This window comes from Ambystoma mexicanum, chromosome 1q (genome assembly GCF_040938575.1).
Source record: "Ambystoma mexicanum isolate Mex_15411 chromosome 1q, UKY_AmexF1_1, whole genome shotgun sequence".
In the NCBI taxonomy this organism is placed as follows: Eukaryota; Metazoa; Chordata; class Amphibia; order Caudata; family Ambystomatidae; genus Ambystoma; species Ambystoma mexicanum.
Window position 1 is genome coordinate 1025773483 of NC_090922.1, and position 27121 is coordinate 1025800603.

At 48.7% G+C, this 27121-nt stretch overlaps 1 protein-coding gene across 1 annotated transcript in view; it reads right to left on the reverse strand.

The window, feature by feature from the left end:
• The window catches only part of DNAI3 (dynein axonemal intermediate chain 3), a 2012519-nt gene that overhangs the window by 117008 nt on the left and 1868390 nt on the right, over positions 1 to 27121 (reverse strand). Inside the window, exon 21 of the mRNA XM_069641699.1 lies at positions 21539 to 21630. Within this exon, the coding sequence (XP_069497800.1) occupies positions 21539 to 21630 (92 nt within the window). The remainder of the gene's footprint in view (positions 1 to 21538; positions 21631 to 27121) is intronic.

Sequence of the window (27121 nt, forward strand, 5' to 3'; positions counted from 1 at the left end):
CCCCGCACCCTTAAAACGAAGTTAATCCAATAGAGCCGTTTGAGCTCTGAATCATTGAATAGCAGAACGCAACAGATTGAAATCTGGTGTGCTTTAACTCACTTCTAGTTCACTGTTCACATATAGTACTGCACAGCAGCCTTGCACACAGCCCACAGACCTACACGCACCACCCCAGCAGTGTAATGCATATACAAACATACTGCACCAGCACAGAACTCTATCCAGCGCCCCCACGCACACACTCCCCAGAGACCCAGTCAACAAACATAGTGCCCCATCACTGCACACGCACTACCAGTATTGCAATGCACGCAGACACACAATATCCCACACAATAACTCAATTGCACACACACCAACCCCCAGCAAAGCACTACGTGCATAAACACATTGACTCAAGTACTAAATACAGCCCACCAATAGCACTGCGCCGACCACACACACACATCAACCCCCAGAACTGCATACACACCATTCCAGAATTTCACTCAACTCACACACAGCACAAAGACTGCACCAAACACACACACAGACACACAGACACACACACAGACACACACACACACGCACAACACAAACATAAGGTCCCAGGATTTGGCCTTGCAGTGCTAAATGGGCATAGTGCAATCTCGGCTAACTGCACTTGATGGTGTCGCGAAGGGTATCTTGCTTGATTGTGATAACCTTTGATAATGGAATATAGACTAACTATGCTAAAAGTATAGATATCTGGCATTCCTGTGCTATCTGAACAAGCCACTGCTATGCTAACTCCACAAAGCCTTGACAATCAAGTGATTGCTCATCTCCTACAGACTACCCAATGGCGCCGTGAGAGGCGGATATTTGAAGAAGTGATGTTGTGAAGTGGGGAGGAGTACTGAACCAACTCCAGACCAGACTGAGAGGAAGTCCTGATTATATACTGACAACTTGAGAAGCTTTGCATCAAAGACAGCATAGATTGGACACAAAGTCTGATGGAAGCAGTGCTGCGAGTACCAACCCCGGTGTGTGGTGCAGGTGTGTCCCTGAGAAGGGAGGATGGACCAAGAAAATAGAAAACGAAAATAAATGACAGATGCTGTGTCTATACCAAGTCAACAGGGAGAAGCTGAGAGTAAAGTATGGAGTGGAAACAGAGTGAGGCGAAGTGGAGACTTATCATGTGGAGTTTGCGTGTGACCATTCAGGCAAACAAATGAATAGTGAAAAGCAAGAAGTAAGTAAGCCCAGGGAAGGAGACGAATGTCAGGATGCCTGCACCACATTTGGCAGTCTGGGGGAGAAGGAAGGATGGAAGAATCTATTAAATGGGAAAAACTAGGAGGTCATCAGTTCCTGGACGTGGTGAAACTGACACATGTGCTATTGGTGGGAAGTGGGAGAGACAGAGGGTTTGTGAGTGCAACCAGAAAGAAATAGAACTGTTGCAAGATGAAATGCCACATTAAAGGTGGGGAAATGTGATACTAGAATCAAAAAGTAACACTTTTGGTCGTAATGACCTGTTGCAAGTTGAAGTACCACGTTAAACAAAAGGAATGATAATGGAAAATAAGATATGCTGAAACTTATAGTGGAAATTGCAATCAATGAACTATGCTAAAGTGAAAAATGGCCTGCTTGATCTTGTGGATCATGTAGGGAATATTCCTAAAACAAATGAGGAGTTTTTGGTATAGTGAATACAGGAAATGCTCCAATTAATATGAAAGTACTGGGGAAAGCACAGAGATATTTACAGCCCGATTCATGGAATTAATGTGCGCTGAAAATTCCTGCGAAACCGTGCGAATCGCAGTGCAAGTGCGAAAATTGCAGTGCAAGTGCGAAAATCGCAGCAAAACCCACGCATATCGATTCATGGAAGTCCGTGCGCGAGTAAAATCTGGGATGTGCGCTGAAAATCTGCATGGCGCATGCCGGCGCACAGGTCATCTAACGGCGTGCGCTACAGCCACAGCGAAAGCGCACATAGCGCGGCGCACATAACAAAAGTAGGCGTAACACGGGGCGTGACACGCGGAATGTGGAACAACGCGTGAAAATGTGGGCGTCATGGGGAAGTACAGGAGGCAAGTGCGCGGAACGCCCACACGCTCGCCTACAACACGTATTCATGGAATCGAATAGGCCAAACCAGCGCACGGGCGAAGACACGCACAGGCCTAAACACGTCCGCCACACGAAGGCAGGCGGTAGCGTTCCTGAGCATGAAATAAATGTGCGCCAAAATGTGCGCTAACAAAAAGCACGTGTATACAGCTCTGATGATTGTCCCATACTGTGGCTCTCTAGGACAAATGACGTGCAAAGGGGTACGCGACAAACACAGACACCCGCTGTGTCAAAAATAGCATGTGCGTGTATTTCGGGGGTGCGCGGGAAATTTCACACGCGATTGGCCTTGGGCGAGCGGGGTGCGTGTAAATCTAGGCTTCGCGGGAAGTTTCACACGCGATAGGCCCTGTGCGAGTGGGGTGCATGTATTCCTGGGGTTCGCGTGAAGTTGCACACACGATTGGCCTGGGTACGTGTAAATCTGGGGTTCACGGGAAGTCTCACACGCGATAGGCCCTGTGTGAGTGGGGTGCGTGTATTCCTGGGGTTCGCGTGAAGTTTCACACGCGATTGGCCTGGGTACATGTAAATCTGGGGTTCGCGGGAAGTTTCACACGCGATTTTCCTTGGGCGAGCGGGGTACGTGTATTTCTGGGGTGCGCGGGAAGTTTCACACGCGATTTCAGCAGGGTACGTGTATTTCTGGGATTCGTGGGAAGTTTCACACGCAATTCCAGCAGGGTACATGTTTTTCTGGGGTTCGCGGGAAGTTTCACACGCGATAGGCCCTGTGCGAGTGGGGTACGTGTATTTCAAACACGGACAGCCGCTGTGTCAAAAATAGCATGCATTTCAGGGGTGCGCAGGAAATTTCACACGGGATTGTGCCTGGGCGAGCGGGGTACGTGTATTACTGGGGTGGGCGGGGAAGTACAGGAGGCAAATGCGTGAAACGCCCACACGCACGCGCCAAAAAAGACGCGCTAATCCAGAAACACGTACGCCAGCAGGAAGCAGGCGTACGTGAACCCACGCAGCATAAAAGTGCGTGCAAACAACAAGCAAGCTCAGACGCCAGGACGAACATACCGTTCCTAGCAGTGGTCGTGGGATACCGCAGGAGGAGGAGGAGGATAGTCAGGCCCAGAATTTTCACACCCAGAACCAGCCTTTTTGGCATGCCTGATGACCAGGTGTATGGGAGGTACAGGTTTCCACCTCACATAATACTCAACCTGGTCAGTGAGTGGGAGGATGACCTCACATCACCCACCCTCGGCTCCCAAGCACTCAGCCCCCTGGAGAAGGTCCTCAATGTACTGCACTTTTTGGCCACCGGATCATTTCAGAGGACAAGTGCCATAGTGGGGGGGGGGGTGTCACAGGCCACGCAGTCACGCTGCCTACACCAGGTCTTGGCCATCATGACTGCACGCCCATCACTCCGCAGGCACATATACCTGCCCAGAACACCTGCAGAAAGGCAGGCTGCCGTCCAGGATTTCTACAGGGTGGCACAATTCCCCAAAGTCCTAGGTGGCATTGATTGCACCCATGTGGCTCTACGTCCCCCCAGGGCATCAGAACACTTCTATAGAAACCGCAAGCACTGGCATTCCATCAACGTGCAGATAGTATGTGATGCCAAGGGAATCATCACCTCAATATATGCCAACTATCCAGGGTCCACCACGACAGTTTCATTTACAGAATGTCAACCCTAAACCGGGACCTAGAAGCTGGGCGGCATGGTGATACATGGCTGCTTGGTGAGTATAAATGCCACAGCACATGCATGCATGCCAGATACTGAGTAATGTCACAACCCCACTAATGATACCCATCACCACCGCCCCAGGGGACAGTGCCTACCCTCTGAGCACCCAAATGATGACGCCAATTCGGAACCCCACCACGCCACCCGAGGTAAGATACAACACAGCCCATATTGCAAACCGGGGCATAGTTGAGCGCACATTCGGAGTGCTCAAGTCACGCTTTCGCTCACTTGACCGTTCTGGCGGGCAGCTGTTATACGCTCCCCCAGTAGTGTGCAGGATCATAGTGGAAGCATGTGTCCTGCACAACGTTGCAACACGCCGGGGCCTGCCGGTGGACATGGTGGTGCCCCCACATCCCCAAACACATGCACGCCCGCTGCGCACGGGAGGGGAAAGGGCAAGGGGTGAGGCAGCCCGAACACAGCTGGTGGCTAATTACTTCACTTAGAATCACACCCCTGTGGAGTGCACACAGCCCTGCCACATACCAGCTGACAATCAATGATGATGACATAAGGGACAGTCAACTGTCACAACCATACCAGCCTGAGATTGGTCACCTGGAAGTGTCACAATGTGTGCATCCCTACCTACAGAAACACCACCAATGCAGTGTCATCAAAAGACACATATGCTGCTAAATGCATTACCCCCTTGCAAAATACAACATGAGAACAGTGCCATGTCACCCGTGACCCAACCCCTCCCCAGCACCGCCACCCAACACACCATGGCATGTCATCCTATGTGAGAGCAAACAAAGCAATCCCGAAAACCTGACACAAGTGTGACAAAGTACAGTGTCCCTAATGGAAACTGGCCACACACAATATGCTCCTAGTAATGTTGAACTAACAACACACATGACCAAATACTTACCAACAATACAGTGCAGCTACACAAGCACAAACACAACTAAAGCATGACAGTACTAAATTAAAGTAGTCGTAGTCTTACAACCTGAATATGCCACCACATCGCCCCCTTCCAACTGTAGTCTTGCAGGCTTCAAAACGTGTCTGTGTACTACATACAACATGAACTCCATCTCCAAACTAGACAGGCTTGGGAAGACATGAGGAATGAACCTGATTTAGAGGGAGACATGGAAGCAGAAGCATACATAATTACAACATGCAGTGTACAATACAACAATATACACAAGGAATGTCTACACAGTATTGACTACAGACTGCCCACACAGTTCATGGGAGCCCAACATCACTGTGTACATCACTGTCACTTGGTCACACCCTTTGCAAGCCCATGGAAACGGGAAGCAGGAGGGGTGTGTGTCTCACGAACCCAAACTCAGGACAAGCCTGCATGTGCCCAGCCGGAATACAGTGGATGCCCACGGGAGCCACACAAGGCCACACACTGTCAAAAAATAATCAAAAATCAAAAAATCAAAAATGGCCATGTGGGGGCCAGGGGGGGGCCCCCAGGAGGTCCGAGGACAGGGTGCGCACCAACAGCCACATGTGTGGATGTTGGGAAAAAAAAACCTCCATGGGCTCATGGCCTGCATGGCTATGCCAATGTGGGAGAACTGCTGCCGTCGCTCTCATGACCCTCTGCTGCTGCATCAGGAGGTGGTGGTGCTATGGGAGGCAGCCCATGCAAAGCCCTGGTATGGTCCTTCATGGCAGCAAGCATGCAGGTGTGGAAGGTCTCGTTCTGGAGGATTATAGTGCAGAGATCCCCATGCAGCACCTGACGTGATGCCCAGATCTCCTCCCGAGTTGCCTGCATCTCAGCTGAGAGCGAACGTGTGAGCCGCTCCAGCTGCTGTTCTGTCCTCAAGTTAGTGGAAGTCTCAAGGTCAACAAGAGTCTCCCTGAGGTGATGGGGTTCTACCCTCAGGGCTTCCCTGTGGCCCTGGGATTCTATTGATATCGATTGGCGTAGAGTCTCCAGTGCCGCCCGTCTGTCCCGGTTGGACGCCAACATGTCCTCCCTGTGTGATTGGCAAATGGAGTCTGTTGCCTCCATCTGCCTTTCAGGGGGGACAAGGGAAGTGGCCACCCTCTCCATTGCTTGAGCCATCATCTCAACTGATGCTGACTGTTGGGTTGCCATACCGTACATGGATTGTTCCCATGCGGTATTGCCTGGTGGCGTACGGCCACCACGTCGGCGGGCACCACACCTGTTTGGGGCAAGGCGATCTGCGCCTTGCTGTGCCGGCACTGCCTGAGGCTGCAGGACTGCATTCCCCCTCTGATCTGCTGGCCCAGGAACAGGATCAGATGTTGTGGAGTGTGACCCTGCACCCGTAACCGCCAAAGGCTGACTAACCAACACTGACATCCCCATAGAGGGTTCTACCCCTGGTGCAGGTGGGTTGGACAGAACAGAACCCCTTCCAGAAACACTTACCTGTGACGCCACATAGGTCTCATCATCCGAATCAGCACCAGAATAGAGGTCTGGGGAGGTGCACCCAGAGACACCCCTTGACAGAATCGTCTGGTGGCCGGTTGTGCCTCAGGTTCCTCCTGGGTCTGCACCATCTCCTCAACCTCAACAGCATCAAGTGCGTCATCCCCTGCAAAAACATGAAAGACAAAAAATGGAAACAGGCATTAGCACCACAGCACACAAATAGGCCTGACAAGCTACTGAACCAGTATATGATTTACACATGTCCCACATGACTATAACCCTCCCATGCATGCACTGTCACAGAGTTGGAAGGGTAGGCAAAAGTCAGACACTGATGACACCAAGATGGAAGAGCAACACATTTGCTGCATGCTGGGTAGCACTGCCATCACACATTAGCCTGTGCGTGGAATGTCCTATACACATAAATGACACATGCCATCACACAGATGGCATGTACCATAGCCATGGTACATTCCACAAGTACATCCATATGTCAGTGAATGAGTACTGTCACCCATCCATGTGAGATGGACATGAAGAGATGAAAAATGCCACATAGTGTGAAAAGATACGCCATGTGCCACACACTGCAACACATCCAGTGTACAAAAATACAGTGATTGCAGGGCCATGTACACATCAATGGTTGTGCACTTCAACATGACAGGAAACAACTAGCATGTTCCACATTCAAACAGGCCCAAAAACATCATGTGATCAGGACAATACTCATTCAGCCTGAATGGTCAAATCATTCAACTACCAAGGTGACACATGTGGCCCAATGTGGGTTTCTTCAATGACAGAAGCATGTCACATATGTCACAATAGGGCTGAGGAATGTGTTGCAAAAGTGGGAGAATTGAAACAATCAGCCTGAAAGAACACTGAAAAATACAAACAATGTTGTTGCATGATGCCACCTCAAGGGCAACTGCCGTAATGTTGCGCTAAATTACTACTGTGGGCAGAAAGGATACTGTCACACCCAAAATCAAGGCTGCAGAATGTTTTGGATGAAGCACATGGGTGACCCATACTACTCAGTCACACACACCCTCACCTGCCACTCAATCAGAACACGTCACCCAAACAACATACACATGCATTACACACACACGCATGGGCACTCACCGGACAATGTGTCATAATCGGGTAGTTCTCCTACACCTCGGATCTGTTCCTCTGTGACGAAGGTCCCAGCAACAGACTCATGTTCAGTGAGTTTGTTGTCCTCTTGCGGAGACCCACCGCCAGTCACCAGAGTAGCAGCATGACTTGAGGCCAGCTTGTTCTTTGCTCTGCATTTCAGGTTGTTCCACCGCTTGTAGCAATCATCAGCTGAGCGCCTCACAAATCCAAGGGCACTTATGTGGTTGGCGATGGCCTGCCAGTGTGCCTTACGTTGACCAGGTGTGGTCTTGGACCCTGCAGTCACCACCATTTCGTGGCTATGTGCCAACACATAACTCACAAGTGTATCAAGTTCCGAATCATTGGAGCAAGGCTTCCTTGAGGTACCGGAGTGTGTAGCCGTGCCTGGGGTCTCAGCCTGTCGTGCCAGAGCACCCTTCTTCCTCTTTTTAGAAGGTGTTGCGAAGCCAGAGTGGCTACCGCCGTTCTGCTCAGTAGGGGCAGAATCACTGGTGGACTGGGTTGTTGGAGTGTGCAAATGCACATTGACCATAGGACCTGGTGCAGGCATTGTCTGAAGTGTGATGTTGGCAGTATGATGGACCAGGACCGACACTGTCCTGGCTGGGAGAATCAGAGCTGGGGCGGATGGAGCTGCAGCTGCTCCTGCAGCCTCACCACCCTGCATTCTTGGGGCAGCAGATGACATAGCTGCCCCAGATCCACGTGGCTTGGTGACAACTTGCACCGCCACATGTGGCTTAGACTTGCTGACCTGGAAGTCAGCCAGGGAGTCATCCTGTGCCAGGTCAGGTGCCACAATGAGCTGGTCCAACAAGGGCTGAGCTGGGATGGTCTCAGTCACGTTTCCCTCAACCATGGGGGGGGAGCATGGGTGTCCCTGATTGGTCCTACACACATGGGGGTATAGGGGCACCCTGCAAATCCCAGCCACGTCCCCTACCGCGCCCACCACGTCCACCTTTTGAAGGTCAGCCACCTTTGCCTCCCTTACCGCTTGGTCGCCTCCCAACCATAGCACTGATGTTGTTGTGCGTATGGGAGGAGCAGTAAACTATTGTCCTGGGCAATTGGGGGTGAAAGGGGTAGGGTACTAGATGGAATTCTTACCCTAGTTCTCTAACAAGGCTGTCTGTGACCCCTGGGGGAAGATGACGGGTCACGCAACGCACAGGCAGCCCAAAAACAAAAATAAACGTGCACGCAATCCCTCGTAGACCACATGCGTGGAAAAATGAACCCGCACTACGCTGTGGGACACAGAAACACAAAAATAAGCGTACGCTTGATACACACAGCCTACAATGACCTCTTAAGGGGTACGCAACACACGGGGCAAGCACAGTTGCTAAGTACTTGCGGAACTCACCGTCTGCCTGGAAAAGGAACGTGAAAAATACGCGCGTGTGTGCGTTGGCAACACCCCCACCAAAAGAAGAATTGTACACTGTCTGAGGAGACAGGACAAAAGGAGAAGTGAACACTGTTTGAGGAAACAGGCCCAAAAAAAGTAGAAAAATGAAAGCAGTCAGAGGTAACAGGGAGTACGAACTTGAAACGCTGTGAAGTTATCGCGTGTGAACTGACAAGAAGTACAGAATCCACCCACCCGCTCTCCACAAAAAGCACGTACAAGGAAATGGCGTCCTACATGTACCTTTTAAACCGGCCCACACGTACACGTCACTTACGCGTGTACGCGCCCTTTCCTCCAATTACACGCGCTGACACTCGGACGTGCAGCTTTTCCACGTGTGCTCTGTCATCACGTGCTATGAGGGAAACACCTGCGCGTGTCACGTCACAGACGCGCTTACGCGCTAAGGGCCTTTGGTCCAATGAAATCGAGTACGTGCGCTGACGCGCTTACGCGCTAAGGGCCTTTCTTGGAATTACACGCTGACGTGCAAGATTTTCACTTGCCAAATCACTCCGTATCAAGCTGGCCACGCGTTCACACACGGAAGACCACGCTCCTGCCCAGAAAGCTGAATTACTGCCCCCCCAGACCCCCCAGCACGCTCCCACCTGCCATCTGCTGCAGCCTGATTGCCTGCTGCCCACGTGCCCTGCCATTTGCTGCCTGCACATCAGCCAGGGGTGCTGTTGCTGTGACCACCCCTGCTGGAACCGAAGACTCCCGACTGGGATTCCATCGCTCCACAGCCCAGCCCCAGGACCCAGTTGCCCACCCACTCCTGCCTCTGGGGTTGCCATGTCCAGCACTACACCATCTGGCGGCACTGGCAACCCCCAGTCAGAGAGGCAGAGGGCCACCAGCTTCACTGCCACCGAAGTTGGTGTCCTGGTGGAGCAAGTTCTGGGGCAGTATGATGCCCTATTCGGAAGGTCGCGCCGACAAGGAAGGACGGACCAGGATCTGAACCGATATCGTGACTGCCATCAACGTGGAGGGGGTGGCAGTCCGCGAATTCCATCATGTCAAGAAGTGCTGGGAGGACTTCAGGTCCAGGACCCTCAACAAGGCCCGGCACCTCTTGAAGGCAGTGGATGCTAAGGGGCGCCGGGGCCACCTGTCGGAAGACCAAATGAGGGTCCTGGAACGCGTATGCCCAGTGCTCCACGTCCAGGTCCTTGAGAGGCACACCCGTCTGGAGTCGAGTGGTAAGTGTACATGCATACTGATTGGAAGCTGTGCGTGTGGTGGTGTGCCAGTAGTGTGCAGGTTGCACATGTGGTTTTGTAGGGCCATGTATGGATGTGTATGTACAGGGCCGTGAGGCTGACACATGCAAGTCCTTTCATGTGTGAGACACATGGATGGTGTATTTTTGGGTAAGCATGCAGGCCAAATGCAGATGTGTGAGCACACATGTTTGAATGACTGTGTATGTCAGTTGTCAAGGTTGTGGTGTCACACATGGATGTTGGTTCCAGCTGCATGTATCTGCACTGTGTACATGTGCATGTATGTGTATCTGACAAGTGTGCAACTGTCATGCAACATGGATGCATGTGAGACTGATATGTAGAATACTGATTGCCAGATGTGACATGGATGCCAATCTCATCACTGCGACACTTGGTGGAGGTGTACACATGCATGTAAGTGTGGTGGCGTGTGTGCATGTCTAGTGCACTCCCTGTGTCTCATGTGATGTCTGGCTCACCTTTGCCTGCTCATGCTGTTGTATGTGTATGGATGGTGCCGGCTGTTGCGATATGGCTGTGGAATAGCTCATGTGTGTGATTTGAAATGACATGTGTGTTGGGGATTGTGATGCCATGTCTGAAGTTTGAGAATGACACTCGTGTGCAACTGTCATGTGTGTATGAGTCCATTGTACAGTGCCCTGATGCCTGTGTCCTATCTCTCCCTGTCTGCAGCGTCGACTGATGAAGAGGGCGGAGAGGGTGCTGTGGAGCACAGCGGCAGGGATCGCACCGCCAGCCGGAGACGCAAAGGCCCGGCTCCCCTCCCAGGTTGTCATTTCGTTGGGGAGTGAGGAGTCCGGTGCCGCGTCCCAGGTCGCAGCTGCCGAGGGGAGGTCCAAGAGGCGGAGGTCGGAGTTGGACTCCTCGGCAGCAGAAGGGGCAGCTGAGACCCCACAGGGCCCGACGGAGGAAGATGGCACGGAGTCATCCAGGTTGGTTGGGGGTTTGGTGGAGGAGGAGGCCGTGCAAGGGACAGAGACGGGGTCTGGAGGTGGGGATTCCACTGGTGCTAGTGGTGCAGTGCAGGGGCAGGGACAGGAGGCAGCACAGGCCGTCGCGGAGGTGCCTGTGTGTAATCCTGTCCCCGATCCTGTGACTGCATCATCCTGCACCAGCAGGGATACCTACGTCCAGACCCGTTTTCAGGCAGGGGATGAGTTTATGACAACTGCCTTCCTCTGCCTGCGGACGTGGCTACCTGGGACCGGGTTGAGCCTGTCCTGGGTGGTGTGGCGTTGCGTCAACGGGCCATGCGAGGCGAAATGCAGTCTTTTCATGGGGAGACTGCATGTCATCTCGAATGGCTCATTGACCACGTCGACCTACTGGGACAGGTCACCAGGGCCGGATTCCTCCGTTTGCTGGGCCTTGTTCCGACCCCCGCCTCAACTGAATCCCCTATGCGCCATTCGTACTCCGTGCCATCTTCCCACCCATGTGTCACCTGGGTGCCCTGTGGAGCTGCCTCTGACCCTGCGGCCAGGCTGGTGGAGGACACATCCCTGCCACAGTCGGGAGTCGGACGTCCAGCAGGGGTGGCCACCTCAACAACTGCACCCCAGCCGGAGGAGGATGTGCAGGCAGCAAGAGCCATGGCACGGGCAGAGGCACAGCAGCAACAAGGTGGGAGCCATGAAGGCTCGGGGCCTTGGTCATCGGAGGGACAGGCATCGGCCAGAGGGCAGGAGGACCCAGGACGGGAAGTGTCTTCCGTGTGGCAGCGGTTAGGCCATGCCATAGATGCGGAGCCGCAGCGGGCAGAAGAGGCACAGCTCACGATGGTCAGGGCGGAGAACTCCATGCGGAGGGCCCTGAGGCGGGCCGAGTGCCTCGAGGCAATTCACAGGGAGTTGGAGGAGAACATGTCGTCGTCCCTGCGGACCCTCGGGGCCATGGAAGAGGACCGCCTTCGGGACATTGAGCAGGAGTTCGATGATACCCTGGCCCGGGACATCCAAAAGTGAGCCGTCGGACTAGCCCGCTGCCCTTGTAAATAGTTAGATAGTGTTAGGTTTCCTTTGGTTTTTTCTTTATTTTGGTTGCGCTTGGACAATGCACCACATTTCTGTATATATTTTTTCATTAGGTAGTATTTTTGATAGGTTTCATTTCTTCAGTTGGGATCATGGACCCTGGATTGTTCATCTGTATATAGTTCACTATTGGATTCATCTCTTTTTTTTGGATTTCCCCATGGAGCAATGGTTTTCACTTTTGTTTTTCCCTTGGATTTGCTTTGTTGGACTGTGACTTTGGACACCTTTCCTTTGGATTATGATTTCTTGTTTTTCATTATTTTATGGACATGCAGCTTTTCTTTTTTTATTCCCATTGTTGTTTGTTTGATTTTAATTCCATTCATGTTGCGTTTAATACATTTTTTTCTTCATACTTCGATGTGTGGTATTATCTCATTGGTTTCATGCATGTCATGATATGGGTTTTCACATTCACTTGCAACCATTGTGTGTGTGTGACAGACATGTGTTCATTTACATACTTGCCATTGAGGTTGTATCATGTAATTGCCTTTTCTATGTGGGTGGATGCAATACTTGGTTGGGTCTTTGGGCTGGGGAGGCTGGCCATAAGGGCCATGATTGAGGATCTTCATGACCTGGGGGCAGGGGAACATGAGTGGGGGCCTGCTGGCAGGTGCCCCACACTGCTGGGGGGTGGGGGTGCTGGGGGACATGTGTGGGACATGAGTGGGGGCCTGCTGGCAGGTGCCCTACACTGCTGGGGGGTGGGTGCTGGGGGACATGTGTGGGACATGAGTGGGGGCCTGCTGGCAGGTTCCCCACACTGCTGGGGGGTGGGGGTGCAAGGGGACATGAGTGGGACATGAGTGGTGGCCTGTTGGCAGGTGCCCTGCACTGCTGGGGGGTGGGGGTGCAAGGGGACATGAGTGGGACATGAGTGGGGGCCTGCTGGCAGGTGTCCCCGACTGCTGGGGGTGCTGGGGGACATGTGTGGGGGCCTGCTGGCAGGTGCCCTGCACCGCTGGGGGGTGGGGATGCAAGGGGACACGAGTGGGACATGTGTGGGGGCCTGCTGGCAGGTGCCCCTGACTGCTGGGGGGTGGGGGTGCTGGGAGACATGTGTGGGGGCCTGCTGGCAGGTGCCCCGCACTGCTGGGGGGTGGGGGTGCAAAGGGACATGAGTGGGGGCCTGCTGGCAGGTGCCCTACACTGCTGGGGGGTGGGTGCTGGGGGACATGTGTGGGACATGAGTGGGGGCCTGCTGGCAGGTGCCCCACACTGCTGGGGGGTGGGGGTGCAAGGGGACATGAGTGGGACATGAGTGGGGGCCTGCTGGCAGGTGCCCTGCACTGCTGGGGGGTGGGGGTGCAAGGGGACATGAGTGGGACATGAGTGGGGGCCTGCTGGCAGGTGCCCCTGACTGCTGGGGGTGCTGGGGGACATGTGTGGGGGCCTGCTGGCAGGTGCCCCGCACTGCTGTGGGGTGGGGGTGCAAGGGGACATGAGTGGGACATGAGTGGGGGCCTGCTGGCAGGTGCCCCTGACTGCTGGGGGGTGGGGGTGTGGGGGAAATGTGTGGGGGCCTGCTGGCAGGTGCCCCACACTGCTGGGGGGTGGGGGTGCAAGGGGACATGAGTGGGACATGAGTGGGGGCCTGATGGCAGGTGCCCCTGACTGCTGGGGGGTGGGGGTGCTGGGGGACATGAGTGGGGGCCTGCTGGCAGGTGCCCCACACTGCTGGGGGTGGGGGTGCAAGGGGACATGAATGGGGGCCTGCTGGCAGGTGCCCTGCACTGCTGGGGGGTGGGGGTGCAAGGGGCCATGAGTGGGACATGAGTGGGGATAAAATAGAAAAAAGGAGGGAAATCAGGTATAGGAAATGGGCGGGGTGGTTTTTAACCTGACATCAATGAACTTTCAACAAAAAGGAGGCCACCTCGCTATGTTAGGTTATAAACACATAATTCACTGGATACTAATGGGATTCTCACATCTGTGGGGGTAGTGCAAACCTGAAAGGCAGAAGTCTTAGGAGAATTCAACCTGACCTCATTGGTAATTCTAATTCAAAAGCAAATTTTAATATAAATAGTAATCATATAAAAGCACATAAAAACTAACATAGAAAACTAGCTCAAGTGACAAGTGTTTCACAAACAGTGCTTAGTATTCATCATCAAGAAGAAAACTAATTTAGTGCAAAACATACAATTAAACTGTATCTCTACTATGAGGTACTTAGCTAACCTCAAGTATACAGGTCAACATGTAAACAGTTCTTGAATACTTGTAACATTCATTCTTCGCTGGACATTCAACCATACAATATATACATATATAGAAACCTTTGTTGGACAATGTCTCTAATTGTGATGCCTCAGTAACCAAATGTTTTAGAGTGCATCAAAGTTAGATGATACTCATTTAGATACTGCTCAGTTGTATCTGTGTAGACCCAACATGTTTTGTTCCTTCCAAGATTCAAACTAGTTGTAGCAACTTCTTCAGGGGGATAGTTGAGCCAAGGCCAAAGAGCGTCCTTGACCCAATTTGTGATGGTATTAGATGGACACTTGAAGACTTGATGTTGACATAACAGTGTGAGTTTGAGGATGGTTTATCCCTTCTGGGCACATAGTAGAAGTGCCAAAGCCACTTCGTTGGTGTTAAGTACAAAGAAGTGGATCCAGTGTGAACCTAATAAAAAACAACAAACCACAGACTAATTAGTGTGGTTTCTTTAAATCAAATACACCATTTATTAATTGGCTCAGTAAGGTGTATGGGGGAGCTTACCGTTTCTCAGTGTCGGTTAAGCATCCTCGGGATACTGCACTGTGCTACTAAGTCGCAGTTCAGATTGGAATCCTGTAGACATACAGACAATGACAGGACACTCAGTCCCCTACGGTGTAGTGATAGAAAAAAGGAATTACAGCAATCTAGGCCAATGGCCTTGTTTTAAATATTAGCGAGTTATTACAGTTAATACTTGCTTTAAGCAAAGATAGCAAGACTTACTTGACTTATGTCTCTAGTTAAAATACGTAAATTGTTGTAGTAGCAGCACAAGAGATGTTTCATACGTGACATCAAGTGAGCAGGATTGTAGATCAAACTGAAAATAGATAAATACTAGATTCAGTAACAAATGGGGTGCAACAGGTCTCAATGTATTCGTACTTCTGTTCACGAGTGATAAATCATGATGAACAAAGCTGAAAAAATGCTCAAAGCGAGACTATTTTGAACATATGCGGATAGATGGTAAGGGTTCGAATTATACATCCACAATTAGGTAGTGATGTGGGTGTGAGGGCAATCATCTCGTCGTGAGGTATACCATTACATGTGAATCACGGAAAGTCAAAGTACAGGGACGGGCGTGTAGCATGGTGGAACGGGAAGCTTAATATGTACCTGTTAATGGATGATCGCAGCAAGTGTTCGAACGTTGAAACTGCTGGTGCTCCTCTCACCGCGGATGTTCGGAGGGACTGAGCTGTCGGACGCTTAATGAAGCGTGAATTAACTCAGGTCCTGTATACGCATGCGTGTGGCTGGGGACGCTAGTTCCCAAGCTCACCCACGTGTAGAGGATATTCCAATGCGCATGTGCACAACTGTATAGCAACCGCTATTCTCTTTGTATAGCCCGTATCTGCGGAGGATAGGTGGTCGAAAAAATATAGAGGATCCCGTTTTTAAAAGCTTGCACAGTGTGCCGCCATTCAGAACAAAAAAGAGGTTGCCATTAAATTAGTGCTCTCATCAGTTAGCGAGTTCAAGGTAAGATCGTAGTGTGTACACAATAGTAAAAATATATCAAGTATGCAAGTATGGGCCCGTGACGGAAAAGGAAAGGACAAGGTTGTGCGCATGCGCCAAGGTAGATCCACTAGTCCTTCGCATTCATCGCGCATAAGGTGTAGGAAAGGAAGAGCATTGGACTTACGTGATGGCGCGATGTGCCTGAAAACGCAGAGTATTCGGCTCCATATGGTCGTATTGACCGCAGCTTCGGAGAGTTGAAAAATAACATACCCACATGTGAGGGGGTACAGAAATGAAGTTACAAGTAGATATACACATCTCATGTGGGCCCTCCTTATCTAGATGTAGTTAATACTGCTGTAATTTAATACCAAGGAGCTGACTCAAATTTTAGAAGTGTCATAGGGTGTCAGAAATCTAGAAGAATTTATTTGCATGTACAAGTTTGGTATGGTCAATGTATAGTGACAAGAATAGAAGATAATAAATCTATGTGTCAGGTAAGCAGATTAAACTAACTATACTATGGTTTAATGTGCTTAGTGCTGGGTCATAATAGAAATAACCTCAAGTGGAATGATTATGGATTAATTAATGAAGACGTTCCAATCAATATTTTCATTCAGACCTTCAGGATAGCTTTTTGTCAAAAAAATCATTTTTTGTTCTTGTATACTTAAGGTGCGTTTATCTGCGCTGGATTCTTGAGTTGATTCGATCTTCATAATTACAGTCCATTTGAGTTCTTCAGGTTTATGACCTAGACTGGTAAAGTGTCCCACTAAGGGTGCATTCGCTGTATTGTTTCTAATACAGCTTTTGTGCTCTCCTATTCTGACTTTTATCTTTCTTTCTGTTTTCCCGATATAAAGTCTATCACAGGGGCACCAGATGGCATACACTACCATCTTAGAATTGCAATTGGTAATTACCCTTTGTTCCCATCTTTTGTGCAGGCCCAGGTCAATGTCTTTAGTCCTGCACGTTTGTGCACACACTGGCAGTGGCCACATGGACTATGGCCTTTAGTTCTGGGGAGGCCCCAACTTTCTGTTAGTGTCGGTTGTGTGTACCGGTTTGTTGTTACATCATTTTTAGTTGTTAGTTCTTTTAAGTTCTTACTTCTACGGAACGCACATTTTGGTGTGGATAAGGGGCATTCCCCTTTTTCCAGTATGTGCCAATTGCGTCTCACAATCTTAGATATTTCATTTGACAGTGGATCATATGTGCTCACAAATACATTCTTATCATCATTAGTTCTTTTTTCTCTATATTCCAGGATTGCATCTCTGTTATTATTGGAGGCTCTTTTGTATGCATTTTTTACCACTTTTTTAGGGTAACCTCTCTTTAGCAGATTTTGTTTCAAGTTTACAGCTTCTTCCACAAAATCCTTTTTCTCACTGCTGTTTCTCTTTATACGAAGAAACTGTCCAAACGGCAAATTTTGCCTCGTATGTTGAGGATGAAAGCTCTAGTACAATAGCATCGAATTTTTATCAGTGCTCTTGTGAAATGGTTTGACCTGAAGTAATCGTTGTTCTTTGTTGATAAAAATGGTTAAATCTAGAAAGTTAATGGCATCATGGCTTACAGAACTGGTAAATTTCAAAAAAGGATTATGTGTATTCAGCCACAATTTAAAGGCTTCATAATTTAACAGATCACCAATCCATATCATCAGGATGTCATCAATAGATCTTTTCCAAAGTTTGATATATTTTCTGTATGGGTTACCATCAGTCAAGATCACGTGTGTCTCTATTGTTTCAACATACAAATATGCCAGGGTCGGTGCTACAGCGTACCCCATGGCAGTACCATGGATTTGTTTATAGAATCGCCCATTGAAGAAAAAATAGTTTTCGCACAGTGCCATCTCAGTGCACCACAGTATAAAGGAATTAGGTGTCTTTCCTGTCGTTCTGGCTGTCAACAATTTTTCTTCTATCATACTTAGTGTAGCTGCCTGAGGGATCTTTGTATACAGTGATATCACATCTAATGTAACCAATAGATCTTCATTATCGACCTTCATCCCTTCCACTAATCTAATGACTTCTGTGGTGTCTTGGATGTAGGATGTCATTTCTTTTACATAAGGGCTCAGGAAGTAGTCTGCAAATTTTGAGAGAGGCTCTAAAAGCGATCCGCAACCGGACACTATTGGTCTGCCTGGGGGGTTTTGTAGGTTTTTATGGATTTTTGGCATTGTATAGAAATTGGGAACACTCGGACAGGGGGGCATCAAGTATTCAGCTTCCTGCTTCGATATCCATCCTCTTTCTGCTGCTTTTGTCACTTTGTTGTTGATAAGTGATTGTAATCTCTTGGTGGGATCCATTACTAGAGATTCATAAAAGGAGTTGTCGCTTAACTGGCGTTCACATTCATTGATGGGGGCCTGCTGGCAGGTGCCCCTGACTGCTGGGGGGTGGGGGTGCTGGGGGACATGTGTGTGACATGAGTGGGGGCCTGCTGGCAGGTGCCCTGCACTGCTGTGGAGTGGGGGTGCAGGGGGACATGTGTGGGACATGAGTGGGGGCCTGCTGGCAGGTGCCCTGCACTGCTGGGGGGTGGGGGTGCTGGGAGACATGAGTTGGTGATCATATTGCAACGTGACATGTGGCTTGGCTGGGGGGCATGCCCATGGTGGATGGGCTGCCTGCGGGACATGACCAGGGGTGCAGGGTAGTCCCTGTGGTGTGGGCTGCCTGCAGGGACCGTGGAGGGGGTAGAGACCTGGGAGGACCCACACTGCCAATTCACGTGTAGGACTCCCCGCGCACCCCTGAAATACACGTACCCAGGCCAATCGCGTGTGAAACTTCCCGCGTACCCCGGAAATACACGTACCCAGGCCAATCGCGTGTGAAACTTCCAGCGCACCCCTGAAATACACGTACCCAGGCCAATCGCGTGTGAAACTTCCCGCGCACCCCTGAAATACACGTACCCAGGCCAATCACGTGTGAAACTTCCTGCGCACCCCGGAAATACACATACCCAGGCCAATCGCGTGTGAAACTTCCCGCGCACCCCTAAAATACACGTACCCAGGCCAATCGCGTGTGAAACTTCCCACGCACACCCCTGAAATACACGTACCTAGGCCAATCGCGTGTGAAACTTCCCACGCACCCCTGAAATACACGTACCCAGGCCAATCGCATGTGAAACTTCCTGCGCACCCCGGAAATACACGTACCCAGGCCAATCGCGTGTGAAACTTCACGCGCACCCCTGAAATACACGTAACAGCCCAATCGCGTGTGAAACTTCCCGCGCACCCCTGAAATAATCGTACCCAGGCCAATCGTATGTGTAACTTCCCGCGCACCCCCGTAATACACGTACCCCACTCGCACAGGCCCTTTCACGAGTCAAAGTTCCCGCAAACCCCGTAATACACGTACCCTGCTGAAATCACGTGTGAAACTTCCCGCGAACCCCAGTAATACACGTACCCCACTCGCACAGGCCCTTTCACGTGTGAAACTTCACACGCACCCCATTAATACACGTTCCCCGCTTGGCAGCCCTGTAAACTGGTCCAGGGTTAGCGCAGCCCTTTGCGTTGAATTGGGAATTTTGATGGCTTTTCCTTGCGCGAGGGCGTTCTTGGGGGCGTAACTGGCGGTGCTGCAGGGTCGCTGCGCCACTCTGTGCCACGGCTGGTTTTGGAGGCTAAAATCCATGAATGCGCGGAAATCGATTTTAGCGCACGCGGCTGGCGCAGACATTCGCACATGCACACTGTGCGCCAGCCGCTTGCGCCACTTTTGTGCGAAATTCTATGAATTACCCTGTTAAGCATGAGAAAAAGTTCATCTTAAATTAAAGACAGACGGGGTCATTACGAGTTTGGAGGCAGCCATGGTGCTAATAGCACCATGGTTGCCTCCAAACCCGTGTCCGGGTCCGTGGTGTCAGAATGGGGACTTACTGGGACATTCCGACCTTGGCGGACCCGGTAAATCCCCATTCTTAATACCATTACCCATTCCCATTTGAGCCCCCATAGGGCTCAATGGGAGTGGGGAAGGAGCTATTTGCGGGCCTGTTATTAGCTCCTTCCCCATTCCCATTGTAAAACCAGCCGCCTTTGCGGGACCCGCTAAGGGACCTTGGAATGCGGCGGTAGGGGTCTAACAGCACCAGCATCCTTACCGGTGCCGTTAACCCCCTACCGCCGTACTCGGAATGAGGCCCACAGTGCTTGTAAAATGCTCAATACAGGCAATAGAAGTGAATGTTCTTAGGGTTATAACGCATTTGAGAACGCAATTGAGGAATTGAGTTAAGAAGAAAGACTCATGTGTAGAAGGGCAGAAAGTTCCTGCAGCACACCAGAATACTTGTGCATAGAAATTACAGAAACTATATTTAAACCTGGAGTAAAGTTAAAACCAAGACCGGAAAGGGAATCATTCCCTTCATTCTATGTAACTGTAAGCCACCACTGAGAGACTATCATTCCAGAAGTGATACATCTAAGAGGTAGGATTTTCTATCAGCAATTCTGCCCATCCCAGACAAAGACAATCCATCAGATTAATGATCCGCCTGACCAGCTTGAGAGCCTAAACACATTCTTACAAACATAGTGCCTGAACCTGTTTTATTTGAAATGTGCACAGGGAGTACCTGGCATTGGATGGCAACAGCGCAAATACCTGAGCTACTGATGACAGTACAACAGGTCCTGGTAATAGTGACTGTGGATTCTGAAAACAAAACCTTTAAATGATTTGAGTACTGAGACTTATATAATAGCAATCCCTGGCATGTGATGTGAGCACTTACTTGCCATAACTGGTAATTGGTGCGAGTACCTGGGGATATGATGCCAATGACTATACAATGCTTATACCTCAGCCAGCAAAACTATTGGATTCGCCAATGCCTGCTCAAAGTGACACTTTGGATGTTTCTTTTACACTATTCCCTATCTGCTGTCTTATTGTTAGTTAACAGATGCCCTTACCCTGAAGACTGCAGGTGATGTACTTACTATCTGTACACCTTTTCAATTGCCAAAAGCGATGAACCCCAAAGAGGGGACCATTGCCAAGCAGTAAAGCCCCAAGCCGAGGGTCTTGTAGAGATTAGTAGCTGGATGTGAATCATCATGGAACAGTTGTATCCTAGATTACCAAGAATGGGATGCATGGAGCTGGCAAAAGAAAAAGAAAGGGTAGTGGAGAGGCAGAGCAACAAAGAACGTGGTGGGCAGGCAAAAAGCCAGCAGAAACCAAGGGTGAGGGAGAGGAGAGACAAGACTGGAGAACCTGGCAGGTCATAAACTGAGGCCTGTCAGGCAGGATGAAGATGGCAAGCGAGGGAGGAGGATGAAGGAGAGACATGAGGACCAACATGAAACGTTTCAAGACTTACCATCAGCTTAGTCCCCGTCTATCAGCCAATCAGAACAGATGACAAAGGTACTAATATGAATTATGAACTTGTAATTAGTTATTTTCCCTTCATTTAAATCCTGTTATTTTGAGACTACAATCCCATGTTAAAACGTATTATACATTTTGATACACTTTGTTTATGATTTTCAACGCCTTTATTTTCAACGGGGCTTGCTTTTCCTAATGTGAGTCCAAGAAGGGAATCTGGGATAGCTGCAAAAGATTTCTCAGTATTTGTCCTTGAAATCAAGCTCACATTGTTTTAGAATTCATAAACAGTTTTTACTAACCTCATGGTGGGAAGGATTTCGCAATGTCCAGGGTATCTCCAAAATATGCAATGTTCCATTGTCATCAGACAAAGCCAGAAAGTGCTGCTTTGCTGTGAAATAAATCATAGAAACATTACATTTTGAAAGTAAGACAACAGTAATATACAAACTTCTTTGCCATTAAAAGCTAGTAAACACACAGACGCACAAAAACATATATCAATTTGTTTTCACATAAGATCCATTCTAACATTATATTATGGATGCATTGCGATCTTCACCTGCCTGGTAAGGGACATACTTAAAATCAACATGCCATTGGTGAGATAGAAAGAGTAAACCGTCAGCCATCACCTTCAATATAAGAAAGCTTCTCCTACTCTCCGCCGTAGCTCCTGAGGCCCAAGTCAGATACCCGTCTGCTAGGCCAAATTAATAATGGGTTCTGCCAAGTTAGTATCAGTGCTTATGGTAGACCTATAGTTTGGGGTGGTGAGAAAGGGGAACTTTTCTCCAAGGGGAGCCTTAACAGATAATACACTCATTTCTGGACACAATGGTACTTTTATGTACTTTGATGTATGAAGTTAAGCAAGAGCTACATCTGTCCGGAAACAAATTCCCAAGCACTTTGGGGGAGGTTTGAACTGCTTGTTTAACCACAGCCGCAGAACAGGACTTTGACATACCCAGGAAACATTATAATTTCTACATGACTGTTATAGCATGGTGATTTCCTTTCTATAGTCACCAAAATCCATGTTGTAGAGCTTGACATTGTAGATCCATTTCAGTAAGAGACAAGCTGGATTCAGTCTAACAGAGGTCATTACTTACTGTTGCACATGGCCTGGGTGGATGGCTTTTGCTAGAAGAGATATGGGCCTTAATCTTTTTTTTTTAAACGGTATCTCTGTGGTAGCCACTGTACTACAATTTCTACGCTCTATCCTATTGCATATGGAATTAACTGCCACCATTCATTGGTGGGAGCAAATCATCTTCTACATTTTAATGCACATGGGGTCTATCCCATTGGTCACCATTAGCAGCTGCAAAGTTCATTAACTCATCAAACTGGCCCACATTGTCCCAAACCACACAGATGGGACCTACAGGTGAGATCAAGCCTTGGTGTAAACGTAAACCCTGCAAACACACAAAGCAAATAGTGAAATGCCCAGACAAGGTTGTTGGAAGGAATGTTTCTGGATACTGTGCTCAGTGCCCAGAGTTGTCCTTGGTCAATCTAAGAAGGTTTTGGGCTTCCGTAAGTATACTCTATTCACATGGGGAATTAAAAATTCATGGGCCCGCAATTCGGACTTGATTGAGGGATATTCCTCTATTTCTATCTATGCCACATTTAGGCAGGCTGTCTCCCCTAGACTATCATATTTATTATGCTGCCCTGATAAAGCGGCAAGAAGAACCTACATGCGCTTGTGCTTAGACCTAATCCATACGGCCTATCGGATCAGGAATTGGTCCGTTTATAAGGCCCAGGTACAGTGGGAAGTGTGTAGATTCTGTCTTAAGCTTTCCGAGAGTGAAACCCTGGAACATCTTTTTATGTATTGTGACTTCTTTGACAATCATAGGCGTCGCTGTTTGGGTGCCTTTTTGTATTCACACTCTACCTTTGAACGTCACTTAGTTTGGCTTTGTTGCATGCAGGGTAATACCACCTCAATTATTCTAGCAACAGTCAGACTTGTTCTGCTCATTGAAGAACAGCTGCTACAACCCAATCTGGCCTTACGGAGTGTGTAGGTGTCTGAGGAGTTGCTTGGAACCTGGCCAAATGTTTGGGTAGCATTTATGAGATAGCCAATTGTTTTCTAGTAGCAGGTGCTGGGGCCATTGTCATCATTTTGATCTCCTTAGAATTGGTGACTTTTATGAAGTTGTCTTATAAAGTTTCAGTGTAAAATGCTCTCTCTCATCATGTGGGAACAAAGAAAGCTCCAAGATGCTTGATGTCTGTATTCCTTTTGGTTAAAAGGATCCTACATGGTTCTCATGGGTTTGATTATGTGACGGTCTACATTTTTTTAATTTAGTATTTTCTGCTACCCTCTAGCGTTGGAGGTGATTTTGATTGTTGTCGAGTCTTTTTTAGGCTTTCATGTGTTATGTATGTGTGAATATTGTTGTTTTGTGTCAAGATAGATAGCACTGATTTCCTTTTAACATTTGTAATACTTGATTTTAAGATGTAATATTTGTAAAGATGTAAATTAATTTTGCTACCAAAACAAATTGAAATAAAAAAAATGTTAAAAAAAAAAGTATACTCTATTCACATGGGGTAGTTGCGGTTGAGCAGCCAAGGCACAACTCTCGGGTACGGAGAACTTGGGAAAACAGTATGACACTCTTTGAATTAGAGAATTTCCATCCGGAATTACCCAAAATAGAATACTTTACCTTTGTTAAGAGTAAGAACAGATACGTTTTTACATGAACAGGTAATTTGCGAACTTGAGATATAAAGGATCAGCCTTTAGTTCAACGTAAGTTAATGGTCGTATGTGATATTTCAGCTTTTTGAAGGCAATTTACCATAAAGGCTGCTTTAATTCAAGCAGATTTTTGGCAGCCCACACAAAGCAGAAAATACCACATTTCTTGGGGGCTGGGGGTTCACACCCCCAACCTTCCTGGCAAGCCATGCCCCTCCCAGACCCTGCCTGCACCCCACCCATGCTGGTGGGATGTGATAGAAGTGGGGGAGTTTCACCCCTTGAGCCCTTCCTTCCTCAGCCACTGCGACCCTCCCCTCCCAAGCATTCACCCTCATTCCACTACCACATAAACACACACACATGCAAACACACAGTTACATTTACCCCCTCTTCCCCATTACAAACATTATCCTTCCCCATCAAACAGACATACACACACACACACACACACACATGCACACACATAACCATACTGCATATAAGGCAATCAGGTTTTAGATCTGATCACAGCATGGAGACGGCCTTATTAGACCACCATATGCCCGAACCTATGGACAGAGGTAAAACAGGACTATTAGTCCTATTAGACTGGTCAGCACCATTTGATTTACTCAATCACAAATGACTGTTCCACACTCTTACTGACCTAGGGAACTGCTCTCCAAAATTAACCAAATGGATCCAATTCTTTCTATCAGAAAAGAAATCAACGGTCTGCTGGGGTAATGCCTCCTCGAAACTAGATCCAATCTTATGTGGGGTGCCGCAGGGAGCCTGCCTATTCCCTGCCCTTTTCAATTCATACATTCAACAACTATGTGGTCTTCTTGAGGGGTTGGGAGTCTGTTTTACCAACTACGCTGATGATACCCAACTGATATTAGAAATCAGCAGGGACTATAACTCGGACTACTCTAACCTCCAACTTGTCTACAGCTAAATTGAAAAGTGGATGACCGAGAACTGGATGTGCTTGAACGGAAGTAAGACAGAGCTGATGATCTTCGGATCTCCCTCAGCTAGGGCCAGACTTAATGCCAGCTAAAATCAAGGACTGCAACATCCCTGTGTTAGGGAGAGTAAAGACTCTAGGCATCTTTCTCGAACCGTCGCATAGTGCTGAAACACAGATAAATCTGACCTCTAGAAATTGCAAACACTATCTCAGACTACTGAAAAACATCAGACCCCTCATTTCGGAAGCCAACTGCATCACAATAGCATGTGCTATTAAACTCTCCTGGATAGGCTATTGTAGTGCCCTATTGATAGGCACCCATAAAAACAGTAGGCAAAAGCTTAAAATCGTTCAAAACGATACTGTCCGCATTATCAAGGGAATTTCTCGGTCGGAACACATCTCAATCAGCAGGCAGGCCCTACATTGGTTCCAGTCTCCACCCGGGTTCAATTTAATTCTGCCTCTCTTGTCCACAAATGTCCACATGGGAAAACGCCAGCCTACCTGAAATCCTATCTGCCCAGATATGGACCCAGTAGAAATGGTCATCTTACATAGCATTGGTTGGCCGCCTGAGGACCAAACGTTTAAGAGGTCTAGGTAAATCTTTCCCTAACTAGGCTGCTCAGCTATAGAACTCCCTCTCTCTGAGCACTCGACAAGAATCTAACTTTAAGCTCCTCCGTAAATCTCTAAAAACACTCCTTTTCAGATAAACCTGACAGTTTAGGATTAATTGATCATTTCTGTATTTGTCCCGTTCGCTCTGTTCGTTTTATTGTGTAATTTTGTGCCCAGAACCCTGTGGTTTTTCAGCGCTATACAAATAAATAAATAAATAATACCTCTACCTGGGACTCCCACAACTGCTCTCCCGACCAGACACCCCTGCCAGCCCGTGCGCGCACTCGTGTGTGGCAGGGGTGTGACAGTTTGATTTAGAAAGACTGCTCGGAGTGGTCTCTGAGAAGTTCTTCTAAATAGTTAGTTATTTTATTTCAGCTTTTGTCAATCGATTTTTTAACATTGTTCAAAGTGAACACGAGTTAACCATAATACAGAGCCAAAAGAGAACTATTGAAAAGCACAGTTTTCCTCTACAGACTGTACTATGAAGCTGGAGAATAGTTCAATCAAAGCTATGATAAGGTTGCCTTTGGGGTTTCCAAAATCTTGGTATTCCTTGAATATTCAAAGATATCAACAGATGCTTTGAAGAGCTTCTCCAGTTCATACAAAGTGGTATTTCATAAAGTGACAAAATCAGGTAGAATGGAGTGGGAGAGCTACCAGGGTGGAAGCCGGAGCCAGTCCTATCTAGAGAGGGATGGTGGCAGCTGAGAGGGCCCCAAGTCCTGTCCGCCCCCACCCCAGGTGCCAGCTTATATATGAGTGGCACCCCATACCTAGACCATAAAATGCTTGCCAGCCTTATTTCTTTAATTGCAGGCAAACTCAAGCTTCAGGAAGCAAGACGGACCACCCTAATGAACATAGCCTATCAAAGCCTCCCATACATGCACTCCAGTCGGCAGAAGTATACACATCATCAGATGAAACCGAATCAGCAACCATAGACACAGAAGAATCTATGGAGCCATTGAGACCGCAGCACATCGCCAAGAGGCAGCAGCGCAGGCCAGGCTCCAACAGAAGAGAAGGTGCCCCCTCTGCGAGACACATATTGCAGAGCTGCAAAGCGGTGCAAACAAGCATTGATTCCCCCCACACTTGACAGGGAATTCGTCACAACAAGGTGCCGAAAACTAACTGGGACACACACCACTTTGGGCTCCCCTTGTTACAGTAAGGTGGCCCGCCTGGAGAAAAGAGACAGGGCTTAACCGCCAATTCCACCTTTTTGAAGTTGCAATGCCTCACCACTGGGGAATTCAGGGCTAGATTGGACAGGGGAAGACGACCAATGGGAGAAGGAGGTGGAGTAGAAGAAAGGAAACAGTAAAGAGTGGGTCATACGGGTGAGGTCAGGGGAGGAGATGGGGGCAGACCAAGAGACCAGAGGAGGAAGGATGGAGTACTGGAGTGTGGAGGTGATTTTTCAAAAAGGTGAGGTATTGGTTGGTAAGAGCAAGTGGTACTGTGCAATGAGTGTGCATACAAGGTGAGTGAGATAGTCTCAGAGGGAATGTAGAGATTAATTGAAAATTAGTG